Here is a 13,061-nt window from a genome sequence, read left to right as displayed (position 1 = left end):
GCTGAAGTTGGACACCCAACCGACTGAGCCACCAGGCGCTCCTTGTTCCAGCTTTATTTAGTTCCTGGGCTCTGCTCTGACTACATCTTAACCTCTTAACCTCTCCTCGTTGCCTTGGTTAGGGGTGCAGGAAACAAACCCTCCCAAGCTGGCTTAAACCAAAGGCAATCCAGGAATGTCTCAGAAATTAAGAACATACATAGCTAGAACCAAAAATTAGAGCAGGGGAAATGTCTACTCCCAGGCTTGCTTCTCTTTTTAAGAAAAGAACCAAATTGAGGATAAAATCTCTTACTCCCAGTTACAAATTCTCAGGGAAGGATACATACCCACCATGGACCAGATGCTCACCTGCCTTCAGTAAACCATAACCATAAGGTTACAGTCTACAGACATAGCAGTCAAGAGCCTCCTGTAATGTATGGATGACACAGAAGGGCAGCTGCCGGGAAAGGAAAGAGATTTTAGGCATACACCCCCATAGGTATCTACTGAACTTATTGGTTGCTGAACATGAGTTTAGAGGCTCTGAAACCTCTGGCTTTTTACCCAGCAGTTCCATCATATCTTCTGCTTCCTTAACTTTTCTTCCTCTAAGTCTTACCTGGCTCCTTACCCACCTTGCTGATCTTTTAATAGCTATTTGCAAGTGTATTCTCAATAGATCCCTGACTTACCTCACTTAAGATAATGAGCTTTAGGGGCACATGGGTGGCTCATTCGGTTAAGTGACCAGCTCTTGGTTTTGACTCAGGTCACGATCTCACAACTCATGGGTTTGAGCCCTGCATGGGGCTCTTTGCTGACAGCACTGAGCCTGCTGAGGACTCCCTCCCTCCCTCCCAAGGTAGTGAACTTTGTGGATGAGAAGCTATAGTTTCCCCCTCATTTGTTAGTTTATCTGGAAGGAATTAGAAAATGGGAATATCCTGTATACTATAACATCTCTCTGGTGTGCTTATAGTCTGGTGATGTATCCCACCCCAGCTAGTGAGAAATAGCAATAAATAGGTATTGTGGAACTTCAGCCATCTGGGAAGTCCATTCTGCTTTTGCTGAGACCGTACATTGTCTTGTTACAGGAACATGACATAGAAACTACTCATGGTGTGGTCCACGTCACCATCAGAGGCCTACCAAAGGGAAACAGACCAGTTATTTTGACATATCATGACATTGGCCTCAATCGTATGTATTTGATTTTATACCTTCCTTTTTTATTATAATTAATCTTTGGATATTTATTTTTAAAAGCAAGAAACCCCAGTATTCTAACAGAGCACAGGTTTTCTCCTTTCTGGCTTAACCTTCCCTCCTCATTGTTACACATTAATGGCAGGATTAAAGTGTCTGGGAAGTGTGCAGGAAAATGCGTTTGGGGGATACTGGAATTCTGTCTCACCTTTGTGTCTTAACTGGTAAAGGATGAACTGTTTAAGGGCAGATCTGAGGGGTTCCTGGCTGGCTCAGTCAATAGAGCATGCAGCTCTTGATCTCAGGGTCATGAATTCAAGCCCTCAGCGTTGAGCATAGAGCTTACTTAAAAAATACAAAAATAGAGTGTGTCTCAAGATAAAAAAAGAGTAGACTGGAAATCACTTGTTTGATTTGTTTAAGTCTATACTTCTTTGGTTGTTTCATATTTCATGTTAGAAAATCCAAAGTTTGAACTTTGTTGTGAGCTCTTCAGTAAATTAGTCAAAGTATTCTTCCTATAGCCTGTCATCAGTGATTTTAAGTGGACTTTTCTAGATGGTAGTATAAGATTCTGGCCCTAGCCACAGGCTCAGAGCCTGTATATGTGTATGTTTTCTCCGATGCTTCTCTGGCTTTCAGAGGTGGTTGCATGTATTTGAGGCTTCAGTCTAGTGTTGGAGCCTTTGTAGCCTCTTCAGCATGAGAAGCGATTTAAGCAGTTACACTAACGAGTAGAAATTAAGGCAGCAGCCCCAATTTTGCCAAGGGACAGTCTTCCAAATGGTGAATGTGAGCAGCCAGGATATTTACTCTAGCCAGGTTCTTGGAATGTAGTCAATGGCTCTGTGTCAGATGGGGAAATAAGATACATGAGAAATGACAGCACGATGGGTACAAGATTATTTTGTGCAATACCAGAATTGGTTTCCATTTTGTAGACATTGTGTAGAATTGAGAATTCATTGTCGTTTTCAGGTCATTAAGATGTCTGGTATTCAGCCTTTAGGGCAGCTTGAATCACATTGTTCAGACACCTCATTTTGGTGGAACAGTGACTAAAAGGGAGTGAAAGAGGATGATGATATGGAATTAACTGAGTCGAAGAAAACTGGAGAGAAATGAAGAGGACTGTATGTACAGTCTGTTGAAAATTGGGGAAAAAAGAGAGAGAGAACTTGTGACTTATGAGTATTTTTATTCTTGCAGATAAATCCTGTTTCAATGCATTTTTTAACTTTGAGGATATGCAGGAGATCACCCAGCACTTTGCTGTCTGTCATGTGGATGCCCCAGGCCAACAGGAAGGTGCACCCTCTTTCCCAACAGGGTAAGGCCACAAGCAAGACCTTCTGGAAGGCATGCATTCAGGAGAGCAAATGATTGAGCTCCTGTGGGAGAAGTAGCATTGATTTCCCCTGTTGATTTTAGCATGGCCTACGGTTATACTTCTCCACCAACTATCCTCCTGTTTCTCTTCTTGCTCTGAGAGGACTGTTACGTACAGTCTCTCAAGGAAAACCGCATATTTTCCTATATCCAAGAATGGTTCTCTATCGATGGGAATCTGTCTCCCTGTAATTGCAAGGCTTAAGTATCTGAAACACCCACATCTCACGCTCTTTTATCTGTTCCCTTCCTTGTCTTTTTAAAATCTGCCATTTCTGTGTCCCTCCCTAAAACTTCCAACTACCAAGCCCAAATTCCAATCTATCTGTGCTTCCTGGGAGCACCTCCCCAACCTTACCTCCCAATCTAGTCATGGGAATTTGAATATTTTTGTAAGTATTTATTTCTGAGAAGCTGCCCTATCAAGTAGAGATGCATTTTGACTGGACTTGGAGCTCCTGACCTCTTCCTAAACCTGCTTTGCATGATGGAGCCACAGTTCCCTCACTCTTCCCTGGACGTTGTAATTACTGAGAAGACCTTGGGAGGGGAATGAAGGTACAAGCTGTGGAGTGCAGATTCTTCCCCCTTTCCCTTGGCTCCTCTCCAGAGCTACCTCTGCCAGGGACTGTTGTGAAATAGACCATTGCAGGTAAACAATAACCAACACTTACATGGGACTTAAACAGCATTCCTGACACTGCTTTAAATGCTCCATATCTGTTAAGTCATTTAACCCTCACAGAACTATGGGGTAGATTTACTGTTATTCCTGCTTTACAGGTGAGGAAACTGAGGCCCAGGGATATTAAGTAACTTGTCCAAGATTACATAACAAATAAGTAGCAGAGCTGGAATGTTAACAATGGCAGTCTGGCTCCAGAATCCATGTTATTGACATGGTCAGGCTGTTCTGTCTCACAGATGCAAGTTGACCAATGACCAGTTTATATCCAACAAGATTTAGATCCAGTTCCTTTCTTCTGTTTTGTGTACAAATGGCTCAACAGCCCTCCATCACTTAAAAAGTGTTTCAAGCAGAGGCAGGCTGACTCCCCTGTCACATATAGAGTAAATCCTGCCTCATACATAGGAGATTGTCTTAGGATCTCTTTCCGTCTTTGATTCTGTAATTTCTGTGGGTGCTCCCTTCTTTTCTTGGGTTCCTAGACTAAATTGGCTCCTGGGCTTCCTTGATTATCTTAGGATCGTGTAGTTTATATCATACACCAAATTCAAAAGCAAAAAGTAACCATGTTATGCCTAAGTAAAACAAATCAGCATTCATGATGAGGAGTCTAAGATTTGTGACTATGTGCGTAGGCCCAGTAAGGCTTTGTTTATTTTTGCCTGTAACTACCTGATGATAAGCCACAGATGAAGAGCCACCTCCTCAGTTAACTGTTCTTGCTGGACGTTTGCTAACCCTCAATCTCAACTGAAGTGATTGTTAGGGATTTGGAAATGCCTTGAGAGAGAGCCATGTTAATTACCTGTTCTATTCAGATGGCTTCCTATGGTCCCAGAGACTGCCCTTTAGAATATAGAAACACGTAGATTCTTCTCCTTTCTTCTCAGCATGGAAGTCATAGAGAGATAGACGGCATGTCACGATCATTTCCGTACATCATCTCCTTTCAGCCTTTGGTAAAGGAAATGCTTTTGTCTAAGAACCCCATACTCTTCCGGCTGTTTTATGATTGGGAAATGTGGGTGCATTCTAATTCCAGAGATATCCTGTATTTCAGGTACCAGTACCCCACAATGGATGAGTTGGCTGAAATGCTGCCTCCTGTTCTTACCCACTTAAGGTAGGTTCGTTCTGCAGTTCCTTAACACAGTTTTTATTGACTTTCTACCATGTATCCGATCTAGGGACTATGATGGTGAGCAAATGGAATAGTCACTGTCCTCCCAGAGCTTACATTTTAGCGGGAAGACTAATTAACAACAGATAAGCAAATAATCACAACTAAAGTGCTGCAAGAGAAGTTTGTGAGGATGATGCATTAGAGAAGGGCCAGGCTTACAGAAATAAGTCTACTTGGGCAATGTCTCTTTAAGAACGTGCCTAGTCTGAGACCTAGACAGAGATCCAGGGCAAGAGGATTCCAGACAGAAGGAATGATATTCCCAGAAGTCCTGGACCAAATGAGCAAGTAGGAGAAAGGCAAGAAGTGAAATTTGAGAAATAGACAAGGACCCAATTACATAGTCTCATAGATCAGATAAGAATGGGGATTTTATTCAAAAGACAAAAAAAAATATTGAAAAGTTTTAAGTAGGAGAGTGATATCCAATTTAGTCTTTTTTTTTTCTTTCAAGTATAGAATTTAACAATGGGTTAGATAAGAATGTGCATTAATTTTGGGTTTTTTTATTTTTAGTTTAGTCTTTTAAATGGTTACTCTAGGTATATAAGTTGCATTTCAGTACAGCTGTTTACATTTAAAAAATTTTTTTATGTTTTTATTTATTTCTGAGAGAAAGAGAGAGAGAGAGCAGGGGAGGGTCAGAGAGAGAGGGAGATACAGAATCTGAAACAGACTCCAGGCTCTGAGCTAGCTGTCAGCACAAAGCCCGACGCGGGGGGAGAGAGAGAGAGAGAGAGAGCGAGCGAGCGAGCAGGGGAGGATCAGAGAGAGAGGGAGATACAGAATCTGAAAGAGGCTCCAGGCTCTGAGCTAGCTGTCAACACAAAGCCCGACGCAGGGCTCGAACCCACGAACCGTGAGATCATGACCTAAGCCGAAGTCGGACACTTAACCAACTGAGCCACCCAGGCACCCCTGTTTACATTTTTTAAAAAGATTACTCTAGGGGTACCTGGGTGGTTCAGTCAGTTAAGTGTCCGACTTCGGCTCAGATCAAGGTCTTACTGTTCATTGGTTTGAGCCCCGCATCAGACTCTGTGCTGACAGCTCAGAGTCTGGAGCCTCCTTCAGATTCTATGTCTCCCTCTCCCTCTCTACGCTTCCCCTGCTCCTTCTCTGTCTCTCAAAAATAAATAAAGTTTAAAAAAATTTTTTTAATTAAAAAAAAAAAGATTGCTCTAGCTGTGGAGAGAATGAGTTGGAGAGGAGTAAAAAAGAAAAAGCATGAGACCATTAAACTATTACAGAAGTCAGGCATGAGAGTACTGGATACTGGATGCCTGCGGGGGGCTGGAGTGAAGTAGATGGAGATAGATGGAAATATGTTGGAGGTAGACTCTTTGGACTTGCTGTTAGGTTGGACATAGAGATGATAGGAGAGGGAGCTGTTAGAATGACTCCCAGGTTTTAGTCATATTTCACTTAACCCTTAAAATCAACTTAGAAATAGGTGGTTATATCCTTTGATAGATGGGGAACTGAGACTCAGAAAGAAAGAAAAAAAAAAAAACTTGGCCAAATTCTAGAATCCAGTGAGCATCAGACCCAGATTTGAACCTAGTTGTATCTTTTCCATTATGCCATATCCCCTCCAAGTGAGTTAACCTTATCAGTGTTGGTCTGTCCTCTTTCACAGTCTGAAAAGCATCATTGGGATTGGAGTTGGAGCTGGAGCTTACATCCTCAGCAGATTTGCAGTAAGTACTTAGAGGATTAGTCTTGCTACCCTTGAGGCACGGCCTAGGTCACAGCTCTACTGCTGGGTTCGTGACCAGGTACTGTTGTGGGTCTTATATCAGTTTCTCTGTAAATTCTGTCAACAGCAGATAAAGGTTTGTATAAAGTTTTGTACTTAACAGTACCTGAAAAATCTTGAATGAGAGCAGTACATCATTAATAAGTAATTCTTAGAGAATATGTATGGAATTTTGTGAAGATTTTAAAATCTTAAAATTTTATTAGAAGAGTGTAATGATATGTGATTCACAGATACTATAAAATTAAAATACAGATTCACTATAGTTTGTGATAGGCATACGAAAGGACTAGAGGGAAGTATACCAAAATATTAACAGAGACTGATGTGTGGTTAGATAATATAAGGTTTTATTTCCTAATTTTTATAATTTCTGTTTATCAGATTTTCTATAATGAGCATAATTAGTGTAATCAGAGAGAAAGAAAGTAAACTAGAGAGTTTTGAGTGTAAATAGAAATGTTTCTATTGATTTGTTTAAGAAATAGAAATTAAGAAATTTCAGGGTGGGTGCCTGGGTAGTCCATTTGGTTAAGCATCCAACTCTTGATTTCCACTCAGGTCATTATCTCACAGTTGTGAGATCAAGCCCACACTGGATGTGGAGCCTACTGAAGTTCTCTCTCCCTCTCCCTTTGCTCCTTCCCTGTGCACACTTGTGTGTGTTCACTCTCACACATATGCTAATTAATTAATTAATTCAAGGATGCCTGGCTGGCTTAGTCAGTAGTGCTGTGACTCTTGATCTTGGGGTTGTAAGTTCAAACCCCATGTTGGGTGTAGAGATTACTTAAAAATAAAATCTAGGGGCACCTGGGTGGCTCAGTCAGTTGAGCGTCTGACTTTGGCTCAGGTCACGATCTCACGGTTTGTGGGTATGAGCCCCGCGTCGGGCTCTGTGCTGACAGCTAGCTCAGAGCCTGGAGCCTGTTTCAGATTCTGTCTCCCTCTCTGACCCTCCCCTGCTCATGCTGTTTCTCTCTCAGAAATAAATAAAAACATTAAAAAAAATAAAATCTAAAAGGGGCATCTGGGTGCCTTAGTTGGTTAAGCATCCAACTTCGGCTCAGGTCATGATCTCGCAATTCATGAGTTTTGAGCCGAGTCAGGCTCTTTGCTGACAGCTCAGAGCCTGGACCCTGTTTCAGATTTGGTGTCTCCCTCTCTCTCTGCCCCTCCCCTGCTGATACTGTCTCTCTCCCTCCCTCCCTCCCTCTCTCTCTCTCAAAAATAAATAAAAATGGGGTGCCTGGGTGGCTCAGTCAGTTGAGCGTCTGACTTTGGCTCAGGTCATGATTTCATGGTTCTTGGGTTCGAGCCCTACATTGGGCTCTGTGCTAACAGCTAGCTTAGAGCCTGGAGACTGTTTCGGATTCTGTGTCTCCCTCTCTCTCTGACCCTCCCCTGCTCATGCTGTCTCTCTCAGAAATAAATAAAACATTTTTAAAAATTAAAAAAATAATAAAAATATTAAAAATTAAAATAATAAAAATAAAAATCTTAAAAAAAACCTTTTTTTTAAGAAATTTTTTCAGATGCCTCCTGGGTGATATAAGACAGTCTTTTGGGGGCAGGAAGGTTTCACCCATTCAGGTGCTTCCTGAAGAAAATCATAAGAAGCTACTATTGGGGTCAAGGCCATATGAATGTGAAATTCTCCAGTCTAAGCCTCGGCAGCCCCTTATGCCAAGTAGTTCCAAGGGTACTTTCCCAGCAGGGAAGACCCCCCATGAGCTAAACTGCAGAGATACCACCAGGTGCCTTCCTCTGCTAGGGAAATAAATATGTCTCCTCACAGAGCCTTGCAAGGCAAGATCATTTGATAGCATTTTAAGGAGCTGGTTTTCCAGATGCTAAGTCAGACTTAAAGAGCAATTTTTCCAAATATTCTTCCTAGCACCTCTCTGAAGTTTTTAAATCTGCCTCTTCAAATCTGAGATATTATGGCATAATATATAAGAATTGATTAACCATGCTCTAATTTTTGTAGAAGAATGCTGCGAGTGGAACTTTCAAACTGTTGTCTTTGTCTATTTCAGCTCAATCATCCAGAACTCGTGGAAGGCCTTGTGCTTATTAACGTTGACCCTTGTGCTAAAGGCTGGATTGACTGGGCAGCTTCCAAAGTAAGCACTAAATGGTGTTCATTGGCTCATCTCTTGGGCCTCTCTCAAAATGTCTTACTTTTATTTTCATTTCTTCACTGAAGTGTATACAATCAAAGACAGAAAGTTTTAAGTGTACAGCTTGATGAATGTTTGTATTTATAAACTGCCACCTAATCAATGCAGAATATTTCCAGCTCCAAGGATTCCCTTTTGCCTTTTCTTTAATTATATGTCTTTTTCTTCCAGATATAATCCTTGTTCTGACTTCTGTCACCATAGATTGGCTTTCTCTATTCTTAAACTTCATATAATTAGAATGATAGATTATGTATTCTTTTATATCTGGGTTCTTTCATTCATTGTGATCTTCCTTCATGTTGTGTGTCATGGAGTCCTTTTAATTCTTGTTTAATAGTCTGTGGGGTAAATACACAAAATAAGTTGTCCGTTATTTGGTTATTGTGAATAAAGTTCCCGTGCACATTCTCTTACATGTCTTTCCATAGGCCTACACATTCATTTCCCCTGGGTCTCAAGAAGTGGAACTGTTGGGTCAAAAGGCAGTTTTTGTATTTAGCGTTAGATACGGACAGTGTTCCACAGTGTTTGGCTGGTTTACTCACCAGCAATACATGAAAGTTCCAGTTGTTCCACCTCCTCAACAACATTTGGTGGTCATTTCAATTTTTGTAAAAGATGAGCAGTTTTATTTGTAATATTAGTTTGTTTCTATATGGTACCTGTCAACAAAATAGGTTTAGTTATTAAAAAACAATATTTAATTATACTATCTTTTTTATGTTAAGCAATGCTTATGGGGAAATAATGCCAGGTTTTAATTTGCATTTCCCTAAGGGCCTATGATGTCAGACAGAGCCCCTTTTGTAAAACTTACTGGCCATTTCAATATCCTCTAAGGAAGTGACTGTCCAGGTCTTTTTGCCTTTTTTACCCTTAATTGGGTTACTAGGCTTTTTCTTACTGATCTGTAAGAGTTCTTTCTACATTTTGTGTCTGAATTCTTTGGTGGATTCTTTGCTCCCAAAGATGGGTGGGATTGAAGACGTATGCCATCTGAATAATGAAGATATTTGCTATCTACATGGCGTTTGCTATTTAGATAGAATGTTATCTAAAATCTCTTCAAGGAGATAGTAATCTACAGAAGAAGTATATTCTAATGACTTTACAAATGTAAACAATCCCAGCAACAACAAGAGTGAAAAGAGGGAATACAGGGATAAGCATATTATTAAATAACATTTGCATTGAACTGACCTGTGCTAAAAAAGTCATTTACTGTTTTTAGGTTGGAGAAGGAAGCAGTTTTGAAACATTTTTCTCTACTAAAGTACATATGTTATTGGTATACTATTTTAACCTAAAACTATGAGGTTTGGGGGCACCTGAGTGGCTCAGTCAGTTAAGCATTTGACTTTAGATTTTGGGTGAGGTCATGATCTTGAGATTTGTGGGATCAAGCCCCATGTCAGGCTCTGCACTGATACTGTGGAGTCTGCTTGAGATTCTCTCCCCCTCTCTCTGTCCCTCCATTGCTTGTGCATGCTCTCTCTCTCTCTCTCAAAATAAATAAACATAGTAAACAAACAAAACCTATGAAGTTTAGTTTAAATCAGTGATGTTATTATAAAGTTTTCCAGAGAAAAAAATAACCCAAGCTTTCATTACTTGCTAAATGATGCCTAATGTTACAATCTCATTTTTTTTTTTAATATTTTATTTATTTCTGAGGTAGAGAGAGAGGGAGACACAGAATCCGAAGCAGGCTCCAGGCTTTGAGCTGGCTGTCAGCACAGAGCCTGACGCGAGGCTCACACCCACAAACCGTGAGATCATGACCTGAGCCGAAGTCGGACGCTTAACCGACTGAGCCACCCAGGCACCCTGACAATCTCATTTTTAAATAAATATCTGCTTCTGAGTATTTTTAAGTTGCCATAAATGTTCGTTCTGATCTACCACTGGAGGTAGGCTCCAAAATACCACTGCCCAGCTTGTCATCTGTATCAAAAATATTTACTGATACTCAGCGATGAGATTGAGTAATTCAGTATCTAGGAACCTATCTGAATGATAGTGATATTTACAAAGACTTAAATAGAAGGATAATAATTTCTTAAGAACCTAGTACATGTCTAGTTTGTGCTGTGTAACAGGCACCATTCTTAAATGTTTTCTGTATGTTTAAATTTTTTATTCTCGGGACAACCCATTGAAGTGGTACTATTATTTTCCCACAGAGAAATTAAGCCATTTGCTTAAGGTCACACAGTTTAGGAAATCACAGAGCCAAAATATTCATTAAAGCATTGTTTACAGGGCAAAAAGATGGAAACAACCGAAGTGCCAATACTGTAGAGCAACAAAATTGTGATAACATCCATAGAATGGAATATTCTACAACCAAAAATTTCCTTGGTTATTTAAAGAAATGAGAAAATTCTCATATTTAAAAAATAGATGAAACTATTTATGTCCCAATTTTGTTAAATAGATATGCATACGAAAAGAGGGAAAATAATTTGGAGCACCTGGCTGGCTTGGTCAGTAGAAGATCTAACTCTTGATCTTGGGGTTGTGAGTTTGAACCCCATGTTGAGTGTAGAGATTACTTTAAAAATAAATAGAAACATGAGACTTACTATGTTAAAAAAAGGGGAGGAAATAGTTGGTTACTAATAGCTGTGTCTTTGGCTGGTAACATTACAGATGATTTTTATTTTTTTGTATTCTGTATTTTCCTAATTTTCTATGATAAGCACATGTTGCTTTTAAATTACTTTAAAATATTAAAATATTCCACTTACTGGAATTTAAGAAACAAAACAAACGAACAAAGGAAAAAAAAAGAGAGAGACAAACTGAAAAACAGATTCGTAACTAGAGAACAAACAGATGGTTACCAGAAGGGGGGTGGGGTGGGGGGAGGATGGGTGAAATAGGTAAAGAAGATTAAGAGTATACTTACCAGGAGGCATTAAGGGAATCTACTCCTGAAATCATTGTTTTACTATATGCTAATTAACTTGGATGTAAATTTTTAAAAATAAATCAAATAAAAATTTTTAAAAAGATAATGCACATACACACTCTAAAAAAAAAAGTATATATACCATGATGAGCACGGAGTAATATATTGAATTGTTGACTCACTATATCATAACACCTGAAACTAATATAACACTGCATGTTAATGACACTAGAATCAAAATATATTCCACCTACCAGTAGAGTAGATTATAAAAACTTTATCCATGTCTCCCTACATTTAAGTTCTAGGGAAATTTGCATACTTTGGATGAAATGTATTAACAGTGCTATTGCCAGATGTAGGGACAATTCTTAAAACCTTATTTAAAATGTGTTCTAATTCCTGTCTAGTTATGTGGGTATGTTAAAATTGACCTAAACGTTCTCAATAATGTGTAATAAATTATGTGTAATAACCTAATAAAATTGTTAAAAGCTTGCGAATGATCTTATGGTATTAAACATGTAATGAGATTGGTTGTTAATTCTAATTATCTTGGATCATTAGTAACCCCTATGAAGCTTTCCGGGCTTCTTCCTTACTCTTTCTGGGACTATGTGATCCTGCTTTTCCCATTATCCTTCTCTGTCACCTCATCTCCTCTTCTCCATCTGCACTTCACCTCTGATTCAAGTCAGCAGTGGGAATTAAGCATAAAACCAAGGAAGAAGGCTATAGGGAATCAGCAACATAATTTGAGTTGGAAATTTTTCTGAAAATAGACTAGCAGTCTGCAGATTTGCACAGATTGCTGCATTTATTAGACTGTGATATGCATCATTTTGAAATGGAAAAAAATTAGGAGAAAAATGTTCAAAACGCAAGAACATTCTATAAACATAGCAGTTTCCTCCCACTCCCTAAAATGAAGATAGCAAAAACTGGAGGAAAGAAAAAACTCTTTTTTGTCTCTTGGGTGACTTGAAGGGAGTAGTTTTAAGTCAGTCCTTGTTAGCCATGAATCCAGTGTAAATGTGGGAAATACAGACAGGAATGAAGCATCTAATAGCCAAGAGTTCTAGGTCCTAAGTTTGCAAAGAAGGAATGGCCAGGATTTCTTCCAGCCACCTATTTCAAAGTAGGTGATATTATTTCCCTGGAAGGGAGACTCATGAAAATATGTGACACTGAGTTGTACTTTTGTTTGTTGAAGGATAACATGTATGCAATAAAGTACACTAATTGTAAGTAGGCAGCTTGATAAATTTTTTATGTATGCTTAGCTCCCTTGACTCAAAGTTTTTATCTTTTTAGCTCTCAGGCTTGACAACCAATGTTGTGGACATTATTTTGGCTCATCACTTTGGGCAGGTAAGTGTCTAGTCCAACTAGTACAGCCCTGTGTTTATTGACTTGCAGCAAAACCTTATTTACCTCAGGAAAGATGGATTGCCCTAGAATTCACCTGATCCTAGTGGGTGCTCCTTCCAGGGCAGAGGGGGATGCATGTGGCCCAGCAAAGACCAATCTTGGGAGAGAGGTATTAACTCAGTGCCAAATGGCTCTTGGCATTTGAAGAGATGAGGGAAGGCAGATCCCCTCCCCCGCCACCTGTTCCTGTCAACGGCATGCCATCTGTTAATGTTTGACAACATCACGTGCCTCATCAAACATTTTCAGAGACATAATGAGGTGGAGAAAGGCTTCACAGAAATAGAAATTTCAGAGAAAAAAGAAACCAAAAGGAA

At 39.6% G+C, this 13,061-nt stretch overlaps 1 protein-coding gene across 3 annotated transcripts in view; it reads left to right on the top strand.

Moving 5' to 3' along the window:
• Positions 1 to 13,061, top strand: part of NDRG3 (NDRG family member 3) — a 67,323-nt gene that overhangs the window by 37,167 nt on the left and 17,095 nt on the right. For all 3 annotated transcript variants that reach the window (XM_039227138.1, XM_039227139.1, XM_039227140.1), the window contains 6 exons: positions 1,083 to 1,188; positions 2,404 to 2,524; positions 4,332 to 4,394; positions 6,094 to 6,154; positions 8,253 to 8,339; positions 12,628 to 12,684. In XM_039227138.1, the coding sequence (XP_039083069.1) occupies positions 1,083 to 1,188; positions 2,404 to 2,524; positions 4,332 to 4,394; positions 6,094 to 6,154; positions 8,253 to 8,339; positions 12,628 to 12,684 (495 nt within the window). The remainder of the gene's footprint in view (positions 1 to 1,082; positions 1,189 to 2,403; positions 2,525 to 4,331; positions 4,395 to 6,093; positions 6,155 to 8,252; positions 8,340 to 12,627; positions 12,685 to 13,061) is intronic.

The sequence above is a fragment of the Hyaena hyaena genome, unplaced genomic scaffold (assembly GCF_003009895.1).
Source record: "Hyaena hyaena isolate Hyena2069 unplaced genomic scaffold, ASM300989v1 scaffold_25, whole genome shotgun sequence".
NCBI classification, from domain to species: Eukaryota; Metazoa; Chordata; class Mammalia; order Carnivora; family Hyaenidae; genus Hyaena; species Hyaena hyaena.
The sequence above is the reverse complement of the archived record's forward strand: the minus strand, read 5'-3'. Positions and strand labels throughout refer to the sequence as shown.